The 18,902-nt window shown below is 34.3% G+C and overlaps 1 protein-coding gene across 1 annotated transcript in view; it reads right to left on the reverse strand.

Annotated features, from left to right (window-relative positions):
* The window catches only part of PIFI (post-illumination chlorophyll fluorescence increase), an 88,185-nt gene that overhangs the window by 39,072 nt on the left and 30,211 nt on the right, over positions 1-18,902 (reverse strand). The window contains exons 3-6 of the mRNA XM_089802197.1: positions 9,503-9,587; positions 9,329-9,407; positions 9,050-9,163; positions 8,806-8,918 (exon numbers count right to left, since the gene is read on the reverse strand). Coding sequence (XP_089658323.1) covers positions 8,806-8,918; positions 9,050-9,163; positions 9,329-9,407; positions 9,503-9,587 — 391 coding nt within the window. The remainder of the gene's footprint in view (positions 1-8,805; positions 8,919-9,049; positions 9,164-9,328; positions 9,408-9,502; positions 9,588-18,902) is intronic.

The following is an 18,902-nucleotide window of genomic DNA, read 5'->3' on the forward strand; positions in this document are numbered from 1 at the left end:
GTGTAACAAACGGATTTTCATACCAAAATAAAGGCGATCTAGAAGGAGTTTTCCTGAATAGATTATTGAACAAATAAACTGAATTCCTTTTCATGGGATATTAACTGCTTTTAACTACCAACAATTAACTAAAATAACAAAGCTCAACTGAAATAACTTTATCAAAGATCAACTAAAACAATGATCAATTGTAATAACTGAAATAACAATTAAGTTAATTATATCAATGATCAACTGTAATAACTATAAATCTGAAATAATTGTAACAATGATCAACTATGATAATGATTAACTGAAATAACTATAACGATGATCAACTGTAATAACTGAAATAACGTTTTATTATTTTTCCATACATATAAGTAAAGTAAATGCTTAACATGAAAAAGAAGAACATACAAGAAAATATCCGATGAGTCTTTAGTTGGTTGTGCAAGCCTCGGCTTTCAGTAAGAGAAGAAGCATTGACTTAGGCTTAACCCCCCAACCTCAAACCATATTTATCCCTACACAATCTATTGAATAGAAAGGCCCTCCCTACCCCGAGATCAAACTTGAGATACTTTTAGTCCAGCCACTTGAGCATTCTGGTGTTTAAAATGTCCACACAGTTATGGACGGACATGTTTGAATAACTGGCTCTATTGACATCAAGTGATCATAGATGGCAAACATGCCTTAAAACAACCTTGGCCAAGGTTTTCTAATGGGTTCACTAACTCGATTACCACCACTCGACTTGACAACAGGGGGAACAATAATATGGACAAGCATGAGCTATTAATGAGATATGCTTTCTGGATTTGATTGTGTAGAGTTTTTTATCATCAACGTTTCGGATCATACTACATGATCCATCATCAGGTGTTTAAAATGTAGTATGATCCGAAACGTTGATGATAAAAAACTCTACTGTAATGTCCCCTCTTTAGTTCGACATGGCATTAAACATGGATTTGCCTATCCCAGACTCTCGTAGGCAAATGGTGTGGAGAGAGAGTCAATGTTGCGGATCAGATGGTCATATTATGCTTTTGAAGAAGTATTAAGAGGTTTTATTTCATTATTATGTGTTATTGGGGCCTACATGTTATAATTTTAAGTTGAGTTGCACTTTTTATTTTTTAAAGTTACTTTATTATAAAAAGTGCATTATAATGAGAGTTTATAAAGGATGTTTCTAGAAGTTCTAGTAACTTCTTAGAAAAGTAAATAAATAGAGGGCTGGGCCTCTCATTTGGACATGCTGGGATTTGAGATTTCTTCTACTTCTTCATTGTGGAGCAATTTGTAGCCTCTTGGGTCTGCAAATTATTCGATCTTTGGGAACGAATCACTCCCTTGGATTGGCGACTTTGAGGGTGTGAAATATCACCTGAATTGTTGCAGTTGAGGAGTTGGTATTCAGCCATCTCATTTGAACTTCGTTGAGAAATTGTTTGAAGGGTTTATTTTGATTGGAATAAGGGTTCCAGATTTGCCCTAGCATTGGTGAAGCATGTGACAAGGGTTTGGAAGCAATTCAGCATTTTTCTGTGAAGTCCATATCTGGGCCTGCGACACACATTTTTGCTCATATCTTCCTATCCCTTTGGAGTTCGATTTTATGCATTGGAGGGGTTATATATTAACCCTAGGCGTTTCAGATCATACCAAATTCGGCACCCATTACCAAGTAGATTATTTTATAGCAGGGCCGAACATAACAGGGCTGAACTAGGGCACGGGTCACAAATTTGTTCGTATCTCACAAACAGTTCAGAGATTAATTTTATGCCTTTGGGAGATCATCAAACAACCCTAGGCGTCCCTGTTTAGGGCATTTTCGTCAGCAGAAAAAAATACAAAAAATTCAGACATTAAAATCGCAGTCTCTCAGCTACCTGGTACAGCCAGCACAGGGTTGCAGATTTGTCACAGTTGGAGGGCAGTTTGGACAGATTTGAGGAGTCTTCTTCATCAGCTTTCATCAGCAATTAAGGCACGTCTCCAGGTTTTTATACATTGCTTCGTGATTGAGTTTTGTTGCCAAAAATTGCACAGAATTGCATATATATATACAGTTACTGGTGAATCAGTCCAGAATGCGTTATAATCAGTCATCATTGTAATTGGATTGATGCATTGTAAGGTTTTGTTATTGTCCTAGGTTCATTGTAATGGTCCATATCAATTCAGAAAACAGTCTTTATAATCAGTCATTATCATTTATGATCTGCCATTGCATAGCTGTGACAGTCCATTAAAAATCAGATATTGTAAACCAGTCATCTACCATTCCAAATCTGAACAGTGATATTCTTTCAAAGCATTGTATTGTCTTATGCACAAAGGTTGATATGATGTAAACTGAATTACTTGGTTGTGACAGTCTACTAAGATCTCATATTCAGTCATTGATGTACACAGTCCTTACAATCAGATTGCATGCATTGCTAGGATTAGATATAATGGTTTATATGCTGTCCTCAATCCATGTTAGTATTCACATACAAACCTGAAAATTGTCATATTTTAAATATTGTTATTGTTATCGTAAATTACATGCCAAGTGTTTGATAAAATTCCTAGTTCATTCTGAGGGTTTCAGTGGCCTTTATAGTAAGGGTCCTTACATCTACACAATCAAATCCAGAAAGCATATCTCATTCTCATGGATTGTGGAAATCTAATAGATCTTATGCGCTATTAAATGAAATTAATTTAGTTTTATTGTATCATATCTGACTTTATTTCCATGTCATTGCAGATTCCATCTCACCTCTTCACCTTTTCCATGGCTATACAGCCGATGAGTCCTAGGTGCTCGAATCTCAGAGCAATCGGCTTTGTCCATTGATTCTCAATTGATTTATGAATACTATATGTTTCCAGCTTATCACAATCTGTGATTTGAAGAATGTGTTCTTAAGACTTGTAGAAAAATATCATTTGATTTTGTTTTCCAGTGGCATAAATAAATCATGATTTCATAACATGGTTACTTGGCTTTTATTTGCCATAAACAACTCTAACTTAGAGAAGGTCTAACCTATGATATTAAGCAAGATATAAGCTATCATGATATAAACTATAGCTTATTGCTATATAAATCGGAATCCTGTAACAACTAATAAAGAAATCATAGTTTGGATTTTTGGTTAACCACATAACTTGGTATAATCTGAAAGAAAGAATGGAATCTTGCTAGATGCTCAACAACCCGCCTCAGAAAAGATCTTGAACGCTAAAATCTAGTATGAATATTGCTCACAATTTCAGCAGAACATTAGTATAACCAGGAATCGTGGAAGGGAAACAATGCAATGGTTAATAAATGATAACTGCAGAGATATCAGATGCTATGATAAACTCGGTCGGATAATATAAAGAAGTCGGGTGATAAACAAGGGAGTTGGGTGCTTGAACAAGGAAGTCGGGTGCTTGAACAAGGAAGTCGAGTGATGGAAAAATGAATGTCTTCCGCCTCTCTCGACTTCATAATATAAAGAGATTATGTCTCTTTGGCTTCCAAGAAACCGTAACTTTTTAAAGAAGTGTCTTGGCTGTTGGACGCCAAATAAATATGCCAAGTGTTCATTTGGTTTCTAGAAAGAAAATGAATAAAAAGATGGAAAAAGATTTGAAGGTTATAAATCGAAAATAATTATGGTTTATATCTATCTATATGCACATAGATATACTTATGAGGTGGCATCATATTATTATAGAGAAAATAATATTATGGTGTCACTTTATTCTTATATCTATGTGTACGTACATAGGTATATATTATAATGATGTGGAGAAAAGAAAAATCAAAAACCTTTGAGGTACGTATTATTTTTAATTAAATTAATTTATGTTTTAAATTGTTTATTTAATAGCTCATGCAGGTCCTTCAATTGTATCCTGAAGATCAAGTCGCTAGGTCCTGACCAAGGCAATTTAAGGTCATACCTATCAACCTGATAATTGGACTAAGCTAGTATCTCATTCCATTGATCCCGTTTAGCAATGCTTCTCCCCTTCATCTTCTCTTGCAATCACCCGTGCAATATTTCCACGATAGTAACAAGTTCCATAATAATTTTCATAATATCATTTAATATAGATAAAGAGTTTGATTATTAACCATAATTCCAAAATCAAGCAACTACTAAACATCACATGACAAATAATGAGTAACAACCATCTTCATTAAACAGTTAACATCATGAATACAACGGATATAAATAACTACCTACTTCACATGATTATGAAAGAAAAATCCGTTCAATCTAACGGCTATGAATAAATTTAAAATTAGGACAAAATTTGGGATGTATCACCATGATATCATTGTTGATCCTAGACTGAAACATCCTGAAAATACTTTTTTTATCCTTAACACTTTCACCCCAATCTAAGTCTGTGAATCCATGCAAATCCAAGTCAACTTTCTCATATTTGAGCCCAAAGTTAAGAGTGCCTTTTAAGTATCTCATAATGTGTTTGACTACAACTAGGTGAATCTCCTTTGGCTCACACATAAACTGACTTAAGGCGTTAATGACATAGAAAATATCAGGTCTTGTATTTACCGAGTACATAAGGGACCCAATCATCTGTCTCTAGAGAGTAGAATATATGGAAGGTGATTCTGTTGCTGCTTCCTTAAGTTTATGTAGATTAGTCTCCATTGGAGAAGACATAGACCTGCAGTTCTACATTCCAAATCTCTTCAAAATATCTAATGTATACTTTCCTTGATTAAGTATGATGTTGTCAGAATTCTACCATACTTCCAATCCTAGGAAGTAATGAAGGAGTCCCAAATCTTTCATCTCAAATTCTCTGATTAGATATTTCTTGCATTGATCTATGAGATGATCATCACTTGTTATTAGTAAATCATCAACATAAAGTATCAAAATTACCATATCATCTTTAGCCCTTTTATAATATAGATTTGGATCAGCTTCATTCTTGGAGAATCCTAAGCCGGTGAGATACTTATCAATTCTTTCATACCACGCCCTTGGAGCCTATTTAAGTCCATAGAGAGCTTTCTTGCGCCGGCAAACAAAATCTTTAAGGTTATGAGTTTCAAATCCCTCAAGTTGCTCCAAATATACCTCTTTTGTAATCTTTCCATTCAGAAATGTTGTTTTTACATCCATTTGATGTGCTTTCCATCCCTTCGGTGCTACAATAGTTAGGACTACTCTTACAAAGGTGTATCTGGCAATAGGAGCAAAGGTTTCTTCATAATCAATCCCCTCTTTCTGAGAGAATCCCCTGGCTTCGGATCTGGCTTTATATTTTTCAATGCTACCGTCTGCAACATGCTTGATTTTAAATATCCACTTACGAGAAACAACGGATTTTCCTTCAAGTCTTGGAACAATTTCCCAAACATCATTCTTCATAATGGATTCGTATTCTTCCATCATGGCATTCTTCCAAGTTGTATGTTTAATAGCATCTGAAACATTGGTTGGTTTTGATTTAGATAAATCACTCATATTTGCTGCATAACTAAAAAACCTTTTGGATCTTTTGCTTTCTTTGAAGGTACCAGATGATGCAGCAAACTCTTGTGCTTCCTCTACTGTCTTAATGGCCCAAAGTGATCTTTTCTTTGGATTTGGAGTTTCCTCAAAATTAATATCTTGAATTTCATTTTCAATTTCTTCAATGTTCTCCCTCTGAAACTCAGATTCTGTATTTTCTTCAAAACTAAGTAAGGGAGAGGGATCTTCAAAATTTAGGGCTCTTTTGAATGCTAAATCTTTTTCAAATATTACATCCCTACTAAGTTCAATGTTTTTCTAACCAGGTATGAAAATCCTATATGCTTTAGATGTTTCACTATACCTGACAAAAATACCTTTCCTCCAGGAGAATTCTAACTTGGTTCTTTTTTCTTTAGGAACATGTATATATACAGGGCACCCAAAAATCCTAAGATGACTTATATTGGGTTTAACCTTAGTAAAAACTTCTTCAGGAGTTTTATCTTTAAGGTAAGAGTGAGGACTCTTGTTTTGAATATAGACAGTAGCACAAGAGGCTTCCACCCAAAGATAATATTCTAAATTTTGATCAAATATCATAGCTCTTGTTGCTTCTATAATTGTTCTATTTTTCCTTTTTGCTACCCCATTTTGTTGTGGGTTATAAGGAACCGTATACTCTCTCTTAATTCTTGTTTCTTTACAAAACTCTTTAAACAAGTCTGAAGTGTATTCCCCTCCATTATCAGTCCTAAGAGTTTTAATTTTGTGTCCTGATAAGTTTTCAGTTAAAGTTTTGAATTCTTTAAATCTCCTAAGGATTTCTTCTGATTCTTAAGAAGTAAATCCAAGTTTTCTTAGAGAATTCATCTATAAAAAGTATATAGTACCAAAATCCTCCAAGAGAAGGAACAGACATAGGTCCACATAAATATGAGCGGATTAATTCCAAAACATTGTTAGTTTTTCTAGTGCTACCATGAAATGGACTTTTGGTGTTCTTACCTAGAGCACATCCTTTGCATATGCTTCAATAATCTTTATTCAACTTAGGTAAACCAGTTACCATCTTTTCCATAGTTGATAAGGTTTTGAAATTTAGATGACCTAACCTTCTACGCCATATTTCGTTTATATCAGAAGCTTCATGAATTAAGGCTTGAATAGGTCGACTAGGTTCTGTATTTAATTCATAAAAGTATCCCTTTCTTTGACCAATCAACTTTGATTTCTTAAATGAAGAGTTCTTAGACCAGGTCAATACTTTACCATCTATGAATGCAACATTATGTCCATCATCTTCAAGTGTTGTAACTGAGATTAGGTTCCTTTTTATTCCTAGTACATAGAGTACTCCTTTGAGATATAGAACACTACCCGACTTTAGTTTTAGGGTGCAATTTCCAATTCCTTTGACGAAATGTGTTGAATTATCACCAATGGTGACTTCACCATCAACTTTTTCTGATATAGAGTCTAGTGCTTCTTTGTATCCTGTAATATGTCGAGATGGTCCACTATCAATCACCGATGCCTTACTTGAGACTTCATTTGATAGTGTCGAATACAATACACGATTCTCAAGATCATAGTTATCTTCTTTCCTAGTAATGTTTGTACAGTTTACTTGTTGCTTAGAATTCTCACGGCAATTAGATATATAGTGTCCAAATTTTTCGCATTTGAAGCATTTTATTTTGGATAAATCTTTCTTAGGTTTGTCATTCTTTTGATAACCCTTTTTCTTCCTAAAGTGTTTCTTCTTACCTTTTTAGGAATTTATGTTGAGAACATTAAGTTCTTCACCTTCAGTTTTCAACTTCCCCCTTTCTTAAGTTTTCTAGATTCTTCCTGAAGACAATCTCCCTTAAGTCTATTGAAGTCAAGAAGATTGTCTCTAGCACTTGCTCCTTGTGTGAACGTTTCCATGAATCTAGTAACCCATCTATAGCCATCAGTGTTAGTTCCTTGTCATCAATTATGGTCCCTATACTTGCAAGTTCATCTCTTAGGCTAGCAACCCTTAGGAAGTAAGAATTCATCAATTCCCCCTTCTTTATCTATATATGATTTAGTTGCCTTTTTAGTGTGAGGACTCTAGTTGCATTGTTGACCTCATATGCATTTAATAATGCATTCATCATATTAAATGTTGTTTGATGTTTCTTTAGCATGGATACTATTTCATTTTTCACTCCATCTAATATGATCTATATGGCTTTCCTATTTCCTTTACTCCAAATAGTTTTATCATATTCAACAGCAGGCTGTTTGGATGCTGAATCAACAAACTGTTTTATATCATTTTCTTCATGAATCATTATGATTCTGAATTTCCAACAATCGAAGTGTTCTTTCCCATCAAACCTGTCCTTGGGTCTGATTGTGTATGCCATTGAACATAGAAGAATGATGCCAGATGTATTAAATCTGATTGTTTAATTAGCAGAGCCTAAGTTCGACTACCAAAGCTCTGATACCATGTAACGTTTCTGCAAATTCTATGTGATTAATCTGAGATAAAACCTTCTCCTATGCTTGCTGAAGATAAGCTTCCTTGTTACAAACTTGAGAGAAGAAATGTCAATAATATATTTATTATTCTGAAATCTTTTATATCTGCAAGTGTTCGAATAGGGCAAACTTGCTTAAAGGAGCAGACTTTATATTCTTTTGCGTGTCCTTTAACTACAACCCCACCCTATATAAATATGCAACCAAAGGGCATGTCTCTACAAAAGAGATGTCCCTATCTAGGTCGACCCTAATTAGTTTCCTTGAAATCGGCGGCCAAAGGACAAGACCTTTAGTTAGTGTTTAACCTAACTAATACGACTAAGTTTAGACTTATCAAATTTACCCAAGGGAGAGAGCGATTTCAACTAGGACAAGACAAATATTCATATAGGCTATCATTAGTAGGTCATTGAATTCATACTCAGATCTGTACCATCTGTACCATCAGACCAGCATGATTTGAAGTTACAGAATTAACAACTTCTACAAGGTGCAAAACATATGAATGAAAATCTAATGTTTTCTGGAAGCTACCAATAATATTTAGGACTTTGTGACTCAGCGTTACGATTACTCATCATAATTCTACCTCATTTTTTGTGCACATAAGATATTGGTACGAGGTAATTGTAAAATGCAATTCTGTAACAGAAATATGTCATTTTTTTGTTAAAAAGGAAGTGTGTTTGGATTCAAAGTCCATATCAAATAGGAATATTATCTTGGGTAAATTCCTGAAATACTATATGAAAAAGTATCCTCTCATGGTCTAAAAAGTACTTTGTTGAATACTAAGTAATGTGATGACTACCTCATTAAAGAAGCTGATTGGCTTGTTGCGCCATTTTGCAGGAATTTCAAACCGTAATTTGTATGGACCATCCCAATTTGTTCCATCAGTGAATGAAAAAATCAATGTTAAAGCTGAAGACAATGCAAATTCATCAATAATTATCTTCACAAGTAAAAAAAGTAAGATGAATAATGATTCGTTTTAATAGGGACCATGCAACTCTACTAACAATCCAAGCTTCAATTTCCCCATGATCACTAACCATGCTTTGGTACAAGAATCTTTATCATGTAGAAAGGATCAGACACCTTCCCTCGATCTCTTCTGCTCATTGCCCTTGGTTCACCACCACACATGATTGGCTGATTGAATCCCCCTGCACTTCAAACATCAAGTATTTATCATGCAGTTCTAGTACATAATGTTGATGCTTAGTATTATATGAAAACAATCTTCCACTATTTCACAACCAATCAAATGTCTAATGTCCATATTAAACACATGTATGTCCTTAGTATTTAATATACATCAACTATCATACCATTAAATGCAATTCCGTACTCTGGGTTTGGAGCTAGTTTGCTTGAAGCAGGATTGTAATAGACTGTAAGTTTCTCACCCTGTCATGAAAAGGTATGAAATTGTTACCAGAAATATATAAATAAGTAAAGAAGAAGCCAATATATGAACACTTCACAAACTAAAGTTGACATACAGCCATGGGTGGCAATCCATTCTCAGTTCTCCAGTACACAGATGACTGGCCAATCTCAAATTCAGCCCATGATGAAAGAGTGTACCTGCCATTCATTTGATGTCATAAAAACTGTGAAATCTACAGAGGTGTCTACAACAAGGAAAGAATGCATGCATCATACGTGCACTAGTACTAATATAACTTAACAAAATAATAAAATATTCAACACATTAAATAAAAATTCAACATATCACAAGTTCTTTTTGAATATTCAACAAATACTAGGATTATAGTCGACAAAATATAGGCAAGGACAAGAAATATTAGTCTTCCAAAGATCAGCTAATAATGCAAAACAGCGGCTGATAGGTTATAATATATTGTCACTTAAGAAGTTTCTGCAAAATCGCTGTAGTCCTAACTGCTTCTAACATTAAGTTGTAAATCTGCAAAGTGACTAGTGGTTTGGTAACACATGCTACACGGCTTGACTTTTGTCTGAAATGCTTTTTAACATTTTAAAATTTGATATGGTAACTATCATACCACTAATAATGTCAGTCTAAAAAGCTCAATACAAAAGAGAAATTATATTTATGTCCAACATATAGTGGGTTTGCATATATGACATGGGAATAGTAAAAGCCTTAATTCAGACTACATCCAAGTCCTAAAAGACTTCCTACATTTATATGGAAGCAAGTCCGTTTTAAAAACAAACAATGAAAACTAATAGTAACATAAAACAGCTGCTAGATATGTCAAATATTGTTGAAATTTAATTGAATTTCCAGAATGAAGAATCTCTTTCATGGGTTTTCAAGACAATTTAAGTTCAGAATCTTGTCTTCCAGAACAAAAATAAATTATAAATCCTCTGCAGAACCATCCTGGAAAAGTTAAGGTTAAGATTCTTATCAATGTAGCAACATCAGTTGTATGAGAATTATTGTTCGTTTACTGGTTTCATTATATTGTCACAGTCTACATTTTTGATAAAGAAATAAGGTTATGATCCCACTAAGGGAGTTTTTTTTATATATCTTGTAATTTTCATTGGCATACTATATTTGATCTAATATAATTTATCATAAGAAGGAATTCAGAGATAAGAGATGTTTCTGGCTTCTTTATCCAAAACCTGGTTCAGCTTGGGCATGCATTCCACAAGAGAAACGCAAGGCTTCAGAACCACATAATAGACATTCCATCTAATTTAGGTATCCTAATAATACCAAAGGATATCAACTCTTAGATCTAGAGACACATGAGCTTCTTATTGAGAGGAATATTCACTTTGAGGGAAGCTCTCCTAGCTTAGCCACTAATCCTCCTCATGCTTACTTCATAGTGGATACTAATGATATTGTCTCAGATGATTCTACCTTATCTCCTACTCGCAAGTTTACATCTTGAGGTTGGGGATACTCATCTTTCATCCATGTTGCCCCATTTTTGTCACCCATGGTAAAAATGGTTTAAGTCAAGCCTTTTTTGTAATGTTCCCAATTTAGCATGTTCTAGTAGCTTGGCAATGTCAGTTCATGATTGCAACCCATGTGAGCTGACACTGTGTTTTGAGGGTCTCAGTGTTGTGACTGTTGGAAGCATTTGCAGTTACACCAAAATTAAATTGGTTATGCCCGATACAAATGCCAGATTTACCCCAATCCGCGACACGAATTTCCAAGGAGGTACCGACCACCAAGTCAACGATCTCCCTCTTAGCACCAAGCCATTAGTATCCGCTGAAGGGAGATTCAGACTTGTGACCCAATACTCTGATACCACTTATTGGAAGCATTTGTCATTGCACCAAAAGATTGAACTGTTAATGCCCCATAAATATACCAGATTTACCCCGATCCACGGCATGAATCCCAAAGGAGGTGTTGACCACCAAGTCAACAATCTCAACAGTGGCTTTTTATTTAGAGTAAGTCAAATATGCCAAATTTTTATTTTTAGCAATGCAATTATGGCACCATGAGACTTGGCTTCTTCAGTGATTGATTGGGCTTCATTGTTGAATTGCATATTGTAAGTTATTTATTAAGTTATACTTTATGAATAACTTATAAGTCTTCATTCTGATTTAATGGTGTGAAGTTGAAGAATCATTAGCGAAAAGTTTAGCCAAGAAGCCAAATGGCTTTTAGTGCATTAAGGAAGATTTGGGTGTGTCAATGTTATAAAAAGACTTCATGCAACAAGTCAATTCATTCCATGAGTGCATTTAATTTTAATTGAGTTTTCTCTCCAAGGTTTGGGCGTGGTTCTGAGTAAGTCTGAAAATTCCTCCATTGCACTTTGAGTTGGTCTGTATACCAGTGAATCATGCCATCTTCTGAGCTTTCAATCTGCAATTTTAATTGTTTCATTTGGTGTTGAGGTATACCAAATGCTTTACTCTGCTGCTGCATTTTGTTTAGAGGAAAGAATAAGACTGGGCAATCAAGATTTCTGCAGATATTTGCAATTAATGCCAATGGGAGGCATCTACATTGGCTGTGATTCATTCTACTGAAGCAGCATTTATTGTTATTGAATTTGGGTGTGATATCAAGAGACATATATTGGGGATTTTATAGCAGTGTTTTGCCTCTGCCGACAGCGTCCTTTGTAAGGCTGCAACTTCTGATTTTTGGCGTGGAGTCTTTTATCTATTTCTGCTGCAAACACTCCAATGCCAAGTGCATACACAATCCTTAATTAATTTGGCTTGCTTATATGTATACGTTGGTAATAATTGCAAACTTTATTATTGCATTTGAAATCATTTTAATGGCAATTCATAGTATCTTTATTTATTGTATTTGTTTTTCCCAAAAAAATACAAAAAAGGCATATATATTTCAAAACCAAAAATTTGCAAAACTCCAATAACAAAAAAATATATTTCTTTGGCTTAGTTATTGAGTGAGCCAGCAGGGCTCCTTACAGTGGTATCAGAGCAATTTCCTGCCAGGCTACAAGGAACTGGGTTCATTATTGCACAGCGGTTTATACCTGGCATGCATTATACCCACAGGAGGACTTCACCACTAGGTGAGGAAGAACCAAAGATACAGTTTGGCACCATAGGTGACAGGGGTGCTGGTGATTCTCGTGGTTCTGGAGGTTTTGGTGGTACAGGTTACAGGGATCTTGCTATAGTTATAATATTGAGAAGGAGGTTAGGGAAACACTGAGAGACCTAGCACATGGTCAGCACCATCTTGCTGATGTTCTGCAATACCTATTTGAGACTTTGCAGTGCATTTCTCTCCCTAAAGGATGGAGCACAAACAGAGGTACCAAGAGCATTTCAGTTAGCTCTCACAGGTCTAGAGTTGATGACAGGGTGGAGCACACAGGTGCGTATGATAGGCCACGTTGACCTATTTTCCTAAGACCTGAGTCTAATGTGGCTAGTACTGACACTAAGGTTGCACCATTCACTGATCATGTGGTGTCCCAATATGCTGAGTGAGATGCTTTTCTATGGGCTATTAAGAAGAATCTGAACTTTGTTAGATTCTTGACACAGAAGTGGGAGCACACTAGAGGTAGGCTTGCATCTGAGAGACAAAGGCCTAGACAGATTGATTTAAAGAAGGCAAACAACAAGATGACCTTGACTAACTTTGATGGCAGTGGGAAGGTTATAGCGAGAGGTTGGATACATAAGTTATTTTGCTTCAAACTCTCCAACGTGAAGTGCATATAAGTTCCTTAATTAATTTGTCTTGCTTATATGTATACGTTGGTAATAATTGCAAACTTCATTATTGCAATTGAAATCATTTTACTAGCAATATATAGCAGCTTTAGTGATTGTATGTGAATTTGATCTCTTAGAATTTCGGAACTATTTACTTAAAACTTATTTTTCAAGAAGCTTTGTTTCCTTTAAAAACCTGATATTGATATGTGAATTTGAATCTCTCTAATAAGAATACAACATTCGTATGTGTTTCTTGACAGTGTTATAGCTACAATATAGTGGAAGTTGCCTTGCTCATCCAAGATTGATTTTAGATTCCAATGAGTTTGTTTGTCTCAAGCTAGGTTTGATAATGACTCATAAATTAGCATCGATCTGTAAGGATTGTGTTGATCACAATGCAATAAGGAATGGTCTTATTAGATAAATGCACCTGAATATCTCTTTGCATAATAGTCTTGATCGAGACTTAATAGATCTTGTAAATTAATAAGTGAGTTCTTGATCGATTACTAGGTGATTGTCTGACTTGTTGATTGTATGTCTTTACTAAACTTATAACAGATGATTGCTCAAATCTTAATTCATAATCGATGTTGCTGGTAATTCAATTCCATTGTACTTTATTATCATTCCCTATTAAACTCCTTGTAATATAATCTATACGAAGACCTGATAATAAACAATAGATTTCCCGACTTCTGCACTAAAGCAATTTTATTCATTGGATCATATCCTTTATAACAAGGTTAAACTTTAAGACAAAATTGTGAATCATTAAAGACCGATACTAGTACAATGTAGTTGTTGATACAATTGGAACAGCTCAGTTGTGTTGGTCCTTTTGTACAAGTCATGGTATGGTTGAATCTTTAATCACTAAACATATGATTATTCTCACATAGGACGAATGATCCTCTTCTTTAATTAATGTCTATTTTTGGCAATAATAATTGTGACTGGAAAACAAGTAGTATTCTTCATAGTCAATTTCTTGATAGGTTTCTAATCCCTCTATCTTCTATTGATGATAATACTCATGATGAGTTATGTAGTATGGTAATCCTCATTATATATGCACTGCAGTTTATGCAGGTCAGTGAGTGTATGCTATCAAAACTTCTCTTTTTTTACAATGATTTCTCTCAACCTTGGTCGGATATTGGTTGTTGACTGGATATTAAACTACACCAATTTTGAATACTGAATGTCTCTCAACTTTAGGCGCCAACTGTAATGTCCCCTTTTTAGCATTCATAGCATGATGTTGTCGTTAGCCTATTTCCCCACGGTCCCGTAGGCTAACCAGGACATTAAAGGGACTTAGAGGCCATTTGGCCTAGATAGTTTCAGTTGCAGGTCTTTCTGAGGGGTTTTGAGGCAACTTTGGGTATACTTACTATTTATAGTAAGTCATCTGGGATATGGTCAGACATCCAGTGGCAGCGGTATGTCGATGGTAATTGTTTAAAATCGGCAAGAAGACTTGTTTATCATTAATAAGATTTGTTATGCATTGATAAAGCTATTTTATAAAGTTAAATTTAAATATTTAACTTTATTAATGCATAGACTATAGTTTGTGGGAAATATTTAAATTAAAAGAGTCCCTTTTATTTTATAACACATTGGAAACATAAGTTACATAAAAGGGAGTGATGTTTTATCCCACATTGAGAAAACAAAGGATGGAGCCCTTGTGAGAACACTATAAAAAAAATGGAAGAGCTTCTTTTAGGCATGCTTGAAAATATCAAAAAAAAAAAATTGGAGAATTTTCTGGAGATTATGTCTCAATAGTTTGAAGGACGAAATCCCTTCAAGCTGGAAATCTTGACGCCATTGAAAGATATGGTCTTGAGATTCAACATAGTAGCAATCCGAAAAAGAAGATATGAAAAAGCAGTCCGAAAAAGCAGAATCGAAAAAGCAGGCTGAAAAAGCGGGTACGAAAAAACAGTCCGAAAAAGCGGAACCGAAAAAGCAGGCCGAAAAAGCAGTTCGAAAAAAGCAAAGCAGAAGGGGCAGCATTGAAGGAAATTATTACAGCCATCTACAACCAGGTTCTTTTGGTAGTATTGCTTTTTAGGGTGTTATAAGCTTTCAGCTGTAAATGTGCATTGTACCAGCATTATCATTTTGTAATCCATGTAAATGCCAAAGTCTTGGCCATATTTCATGAGCATTGTATTTTTTCATTGCAATTAAGAAGATAATAGTTGTTGGTGTCATTTAAGCAATTTAATATCATTATTTATCAGCTAGTTAATTTGCATACCAACTGTTTGTAAAAATGTCAGTTGGCTGTAGGTGTTCATTTCTCATGCTTAGATCATATATATACACTGAATATTGTCAAAATTAGTAGCACACTCATGTTAGGTCATTGCGTAGTCCATTGTAGTCTTCTAGCACAAGATTCTCATTTATGCAAATTGAAGAAAAAGTCCATTGAAGCTAGCTGCGATACTATATCAGTCATACGTCCCTTGCATGTGAATTGTTTGATGAAATTCCTTGTGCTTTCATCAGCATTTTTTGAGGGCAGATTTGAGGAGGGTTATTACAGTGGTATCAGAGCTTGCTTGCAAAGTGTTTGACGAAATGTCAAACAACTGAAGTATAAAGATTTTTGGTGTTTGAAGAAGTTATAACCTGTTGGGGTCATTACAGTGGTATCAGAGCTTGCTTGCAAAGTGTTTGAGGAGATGTCAAACAACTGAAGTATAAAGATTTTTGGTGTTTGAAGAAGTTATAACCTATTGGGGTTATTACACCAACCCAGTGGTTTCTCCCTACTATTGCTTCTATAACTTCCAATGCCTAAATTCCTTTTGTAATGATTGTTTGAGGTAGATATTCACTAGCTTGTTCCTTCCTATGCTTTGTTGTCCCTCAATATTCTTCTGTGAAGCTTGCAGTCCAAGCCTCCTAAAATGTGAGTGTCTGTTCAATTGGCACAAAAGAATATGTTGACTAGATTACCTCAAAATTAGAACTTTGTAATTTGCATTAACTTTTGATCTATGTCATTACCTCTATCCTTCAGTTTGTGGTTGCCGATTGATATCTTATTCCCCGGAGAATAAAGAACCAATATAATAAGACTTAACTCAGTATATATAAATATCAAATGTATAAATCCCTGAGATATCCACCATATGTACTGTATATCCTTTCGATTGTTTACTTTTTCTCTTTTTATATCTCTTGTGTTGGCGGTCATATCTATTGGAATTGTAAGACACGTCCCATGTCATTTATAATGTATTTTGTATTATATTTATTACTCGTAATTTGTATTTATTTACATACACTCATAGCTTGGCCTGTACTTCAATTTTTATACACTTAGTCAGCTATTACTTTCTATTATAATATTATTATTTAGTTAATTCATTTATTAATCTTTTAATCTTAGAATTATTTATATTTATGTGTTATTTCATTATGTATTATTTATTATTATTGTTATATCATTTCATTATCATTATTCATGAGATAAATAATAGATTAATAATAATATTTGATTGCACATATATGATAAATATATATATTATTACATTTACTAATAAATGTAAAAATAGCAATTATATATTAATAATATATTCTCCTGTTATTATAATAATAATAATAATTTAGATATTTATATTTTTTTATGAATTGTATTTATTCAAGTATAGCCATATATGTTTTCTCATTGTTTATTATTAAATTTAATTTTTATTATCATTAGATTCCACTCTAGAAAGGGGACATTACATAAAGATCCATATGCATTGCATTAGGGAGCTAATACATGAACAATTCATTAATTTGCAATATTATTCTACAATAGACCAAGTTGCAAACATCTTCTCCAAACCCTTTGCTAAGAGTAAGCATCATCATTTGTGAGATCTTTTGGGGCCATAGGATATTTCTTCAAGGGGGGTTACTTGACTTCTACATTCTCTTAAGAGGGGAAGGGGCGTCTATTTTCCCCACATGGGGTTTTGTCTCTCCTATTCTTGTTTGAGAATATTTTTGTATAATCATCTCTTTTTACAAAGGAGTTTTTTCCCACTAGGCTTTTCTCTTTTCTCTATTTTTGAGAGAGTGCATTGCATTTGTACATGGGTACCCAACATGGCCTAGTAGCCAAAACCCCTCCTGAATTATTTTCATACATTCTCCCTAAGTTGTGTTTAAGGGGTTTTGGCATGTTTAAGTGTCGTACCTGGTAAATTATCCTCCTAGGTCCTAAACACACCTGTTACTTAAGTTTAGTGAGGACCACAAAGGAACATTTTCACCTCTAGTGGACTAATCGCTTTATCACTTTATCAATTTAATGGAACTTACACCTTTAGCAAACATATCACATTATCGTTTTTCCACCTGAGGTGGGTAATCCACCTTAGTAGACATACTATCACTTTGCCACTTTACGTGGTGATAACTTATCACTTTATGTATCATTTCATAAGATTAAGACACTTATCATAATCTTATGCCTTCCTATGTCTCACCCTAGCCTACTTAACCAAGGTGTCTCCTATGTACATTCATTCCGTCCATTGCTTTCTTGATAGGAAAGCAGTTTACTCTTGCCATATTGATCTTCTTTTGCTATTGTGCTCTCCATTAGGACTCTAAATCTTGGGCAGCTATCTCTATTGCCAAATCTTATAGATATTTTCCACTTGATTGGATTCATTGTTGTATTTTATATCCTCATTTTGTAAGCACTCATTTTGCAAGTTCGCAAAACCATTTGAAAACCACTAAATGCAAATATTTATAGTGTATACATTTATATGATTCAAATTTTAGCTTTCAATAATGAAGCCTCAACATTGTGAGGAGGGTTTTTACCAAAATAATAATTGATGATTTGACAAAATAAATCCATTTACCAACATATTCATATATAAATGATCCCCAAAAACATTTTTACCTCCAAACCATGATTCACAATCTGACATAGTTGCAAACAACAAGGTCACTGGGAGACAAGGAGACTTGGAGGTCTCCGATACTAGTACTGGTACTGGTACAACAATTTTTCGAAAATAGGAAACAGGGGTACTTGGAGACAGCAAAAAAAAAAAAATTGTTTAAAAAGTCTAATACTAAATCCAAAATAGTAATACTATAAAACTAAAAGACTAAAGTATATAATAATAGTAATGTCACATTAATATAGAGCCAATTATTTCAAAACTCACATAATTAGATTATTGTACCTCATAGTCGTACTTGTTTTCCGAATATTGCATATGATCATCATCATAACAGATTGATAATCGCTGAGATTATCATTACATATTCAAATTTTTAATTCAAAAAAGTATAGTTTGATGCTAAATTGCCGATATGCAAACAAAAATGAACAAACTTAGTACAATAAACAAAAACCGGAAATCTATCTAGTACTAGTATGTTGATGGTACTATCATCTACTCCACATGGTTGTGATCATCCATCTCAAGGTCTTTAGCTATCATGCTCTCCAAAAAATCATCACTCTCCAACTTAGGTTACTCTGATGGCAATACAACTGAGGGCAATTCATTAAGACCATTTGGTTCAACTGCTTCTTCCACCATGCTTGCAACATCTCCATCATTTGCAATTTGATCCCATTTTGCTGAGGGACCTTCCATATATGTAGGATCAACATGAGAGAGAAGGTGGATGTGCTATGAATGTACTCCAAGTTCTTTGCTT

The sequence above is a fragment of the Cupressus sempervirens genome, chromosome 9 (genome assembly GCF_028749045.1).
Source record: "Cupressus sempervirens isolate cs-2001-9-10 chromosome 9, ASM2874904v1, whole genome shotgun sequence".
NCBI lineage: Eukaryota > Viridiplantae > Streptophyta > Pinopsida > Cupressales > Cupressaceae > Cupressus > Cupressus sempervirens.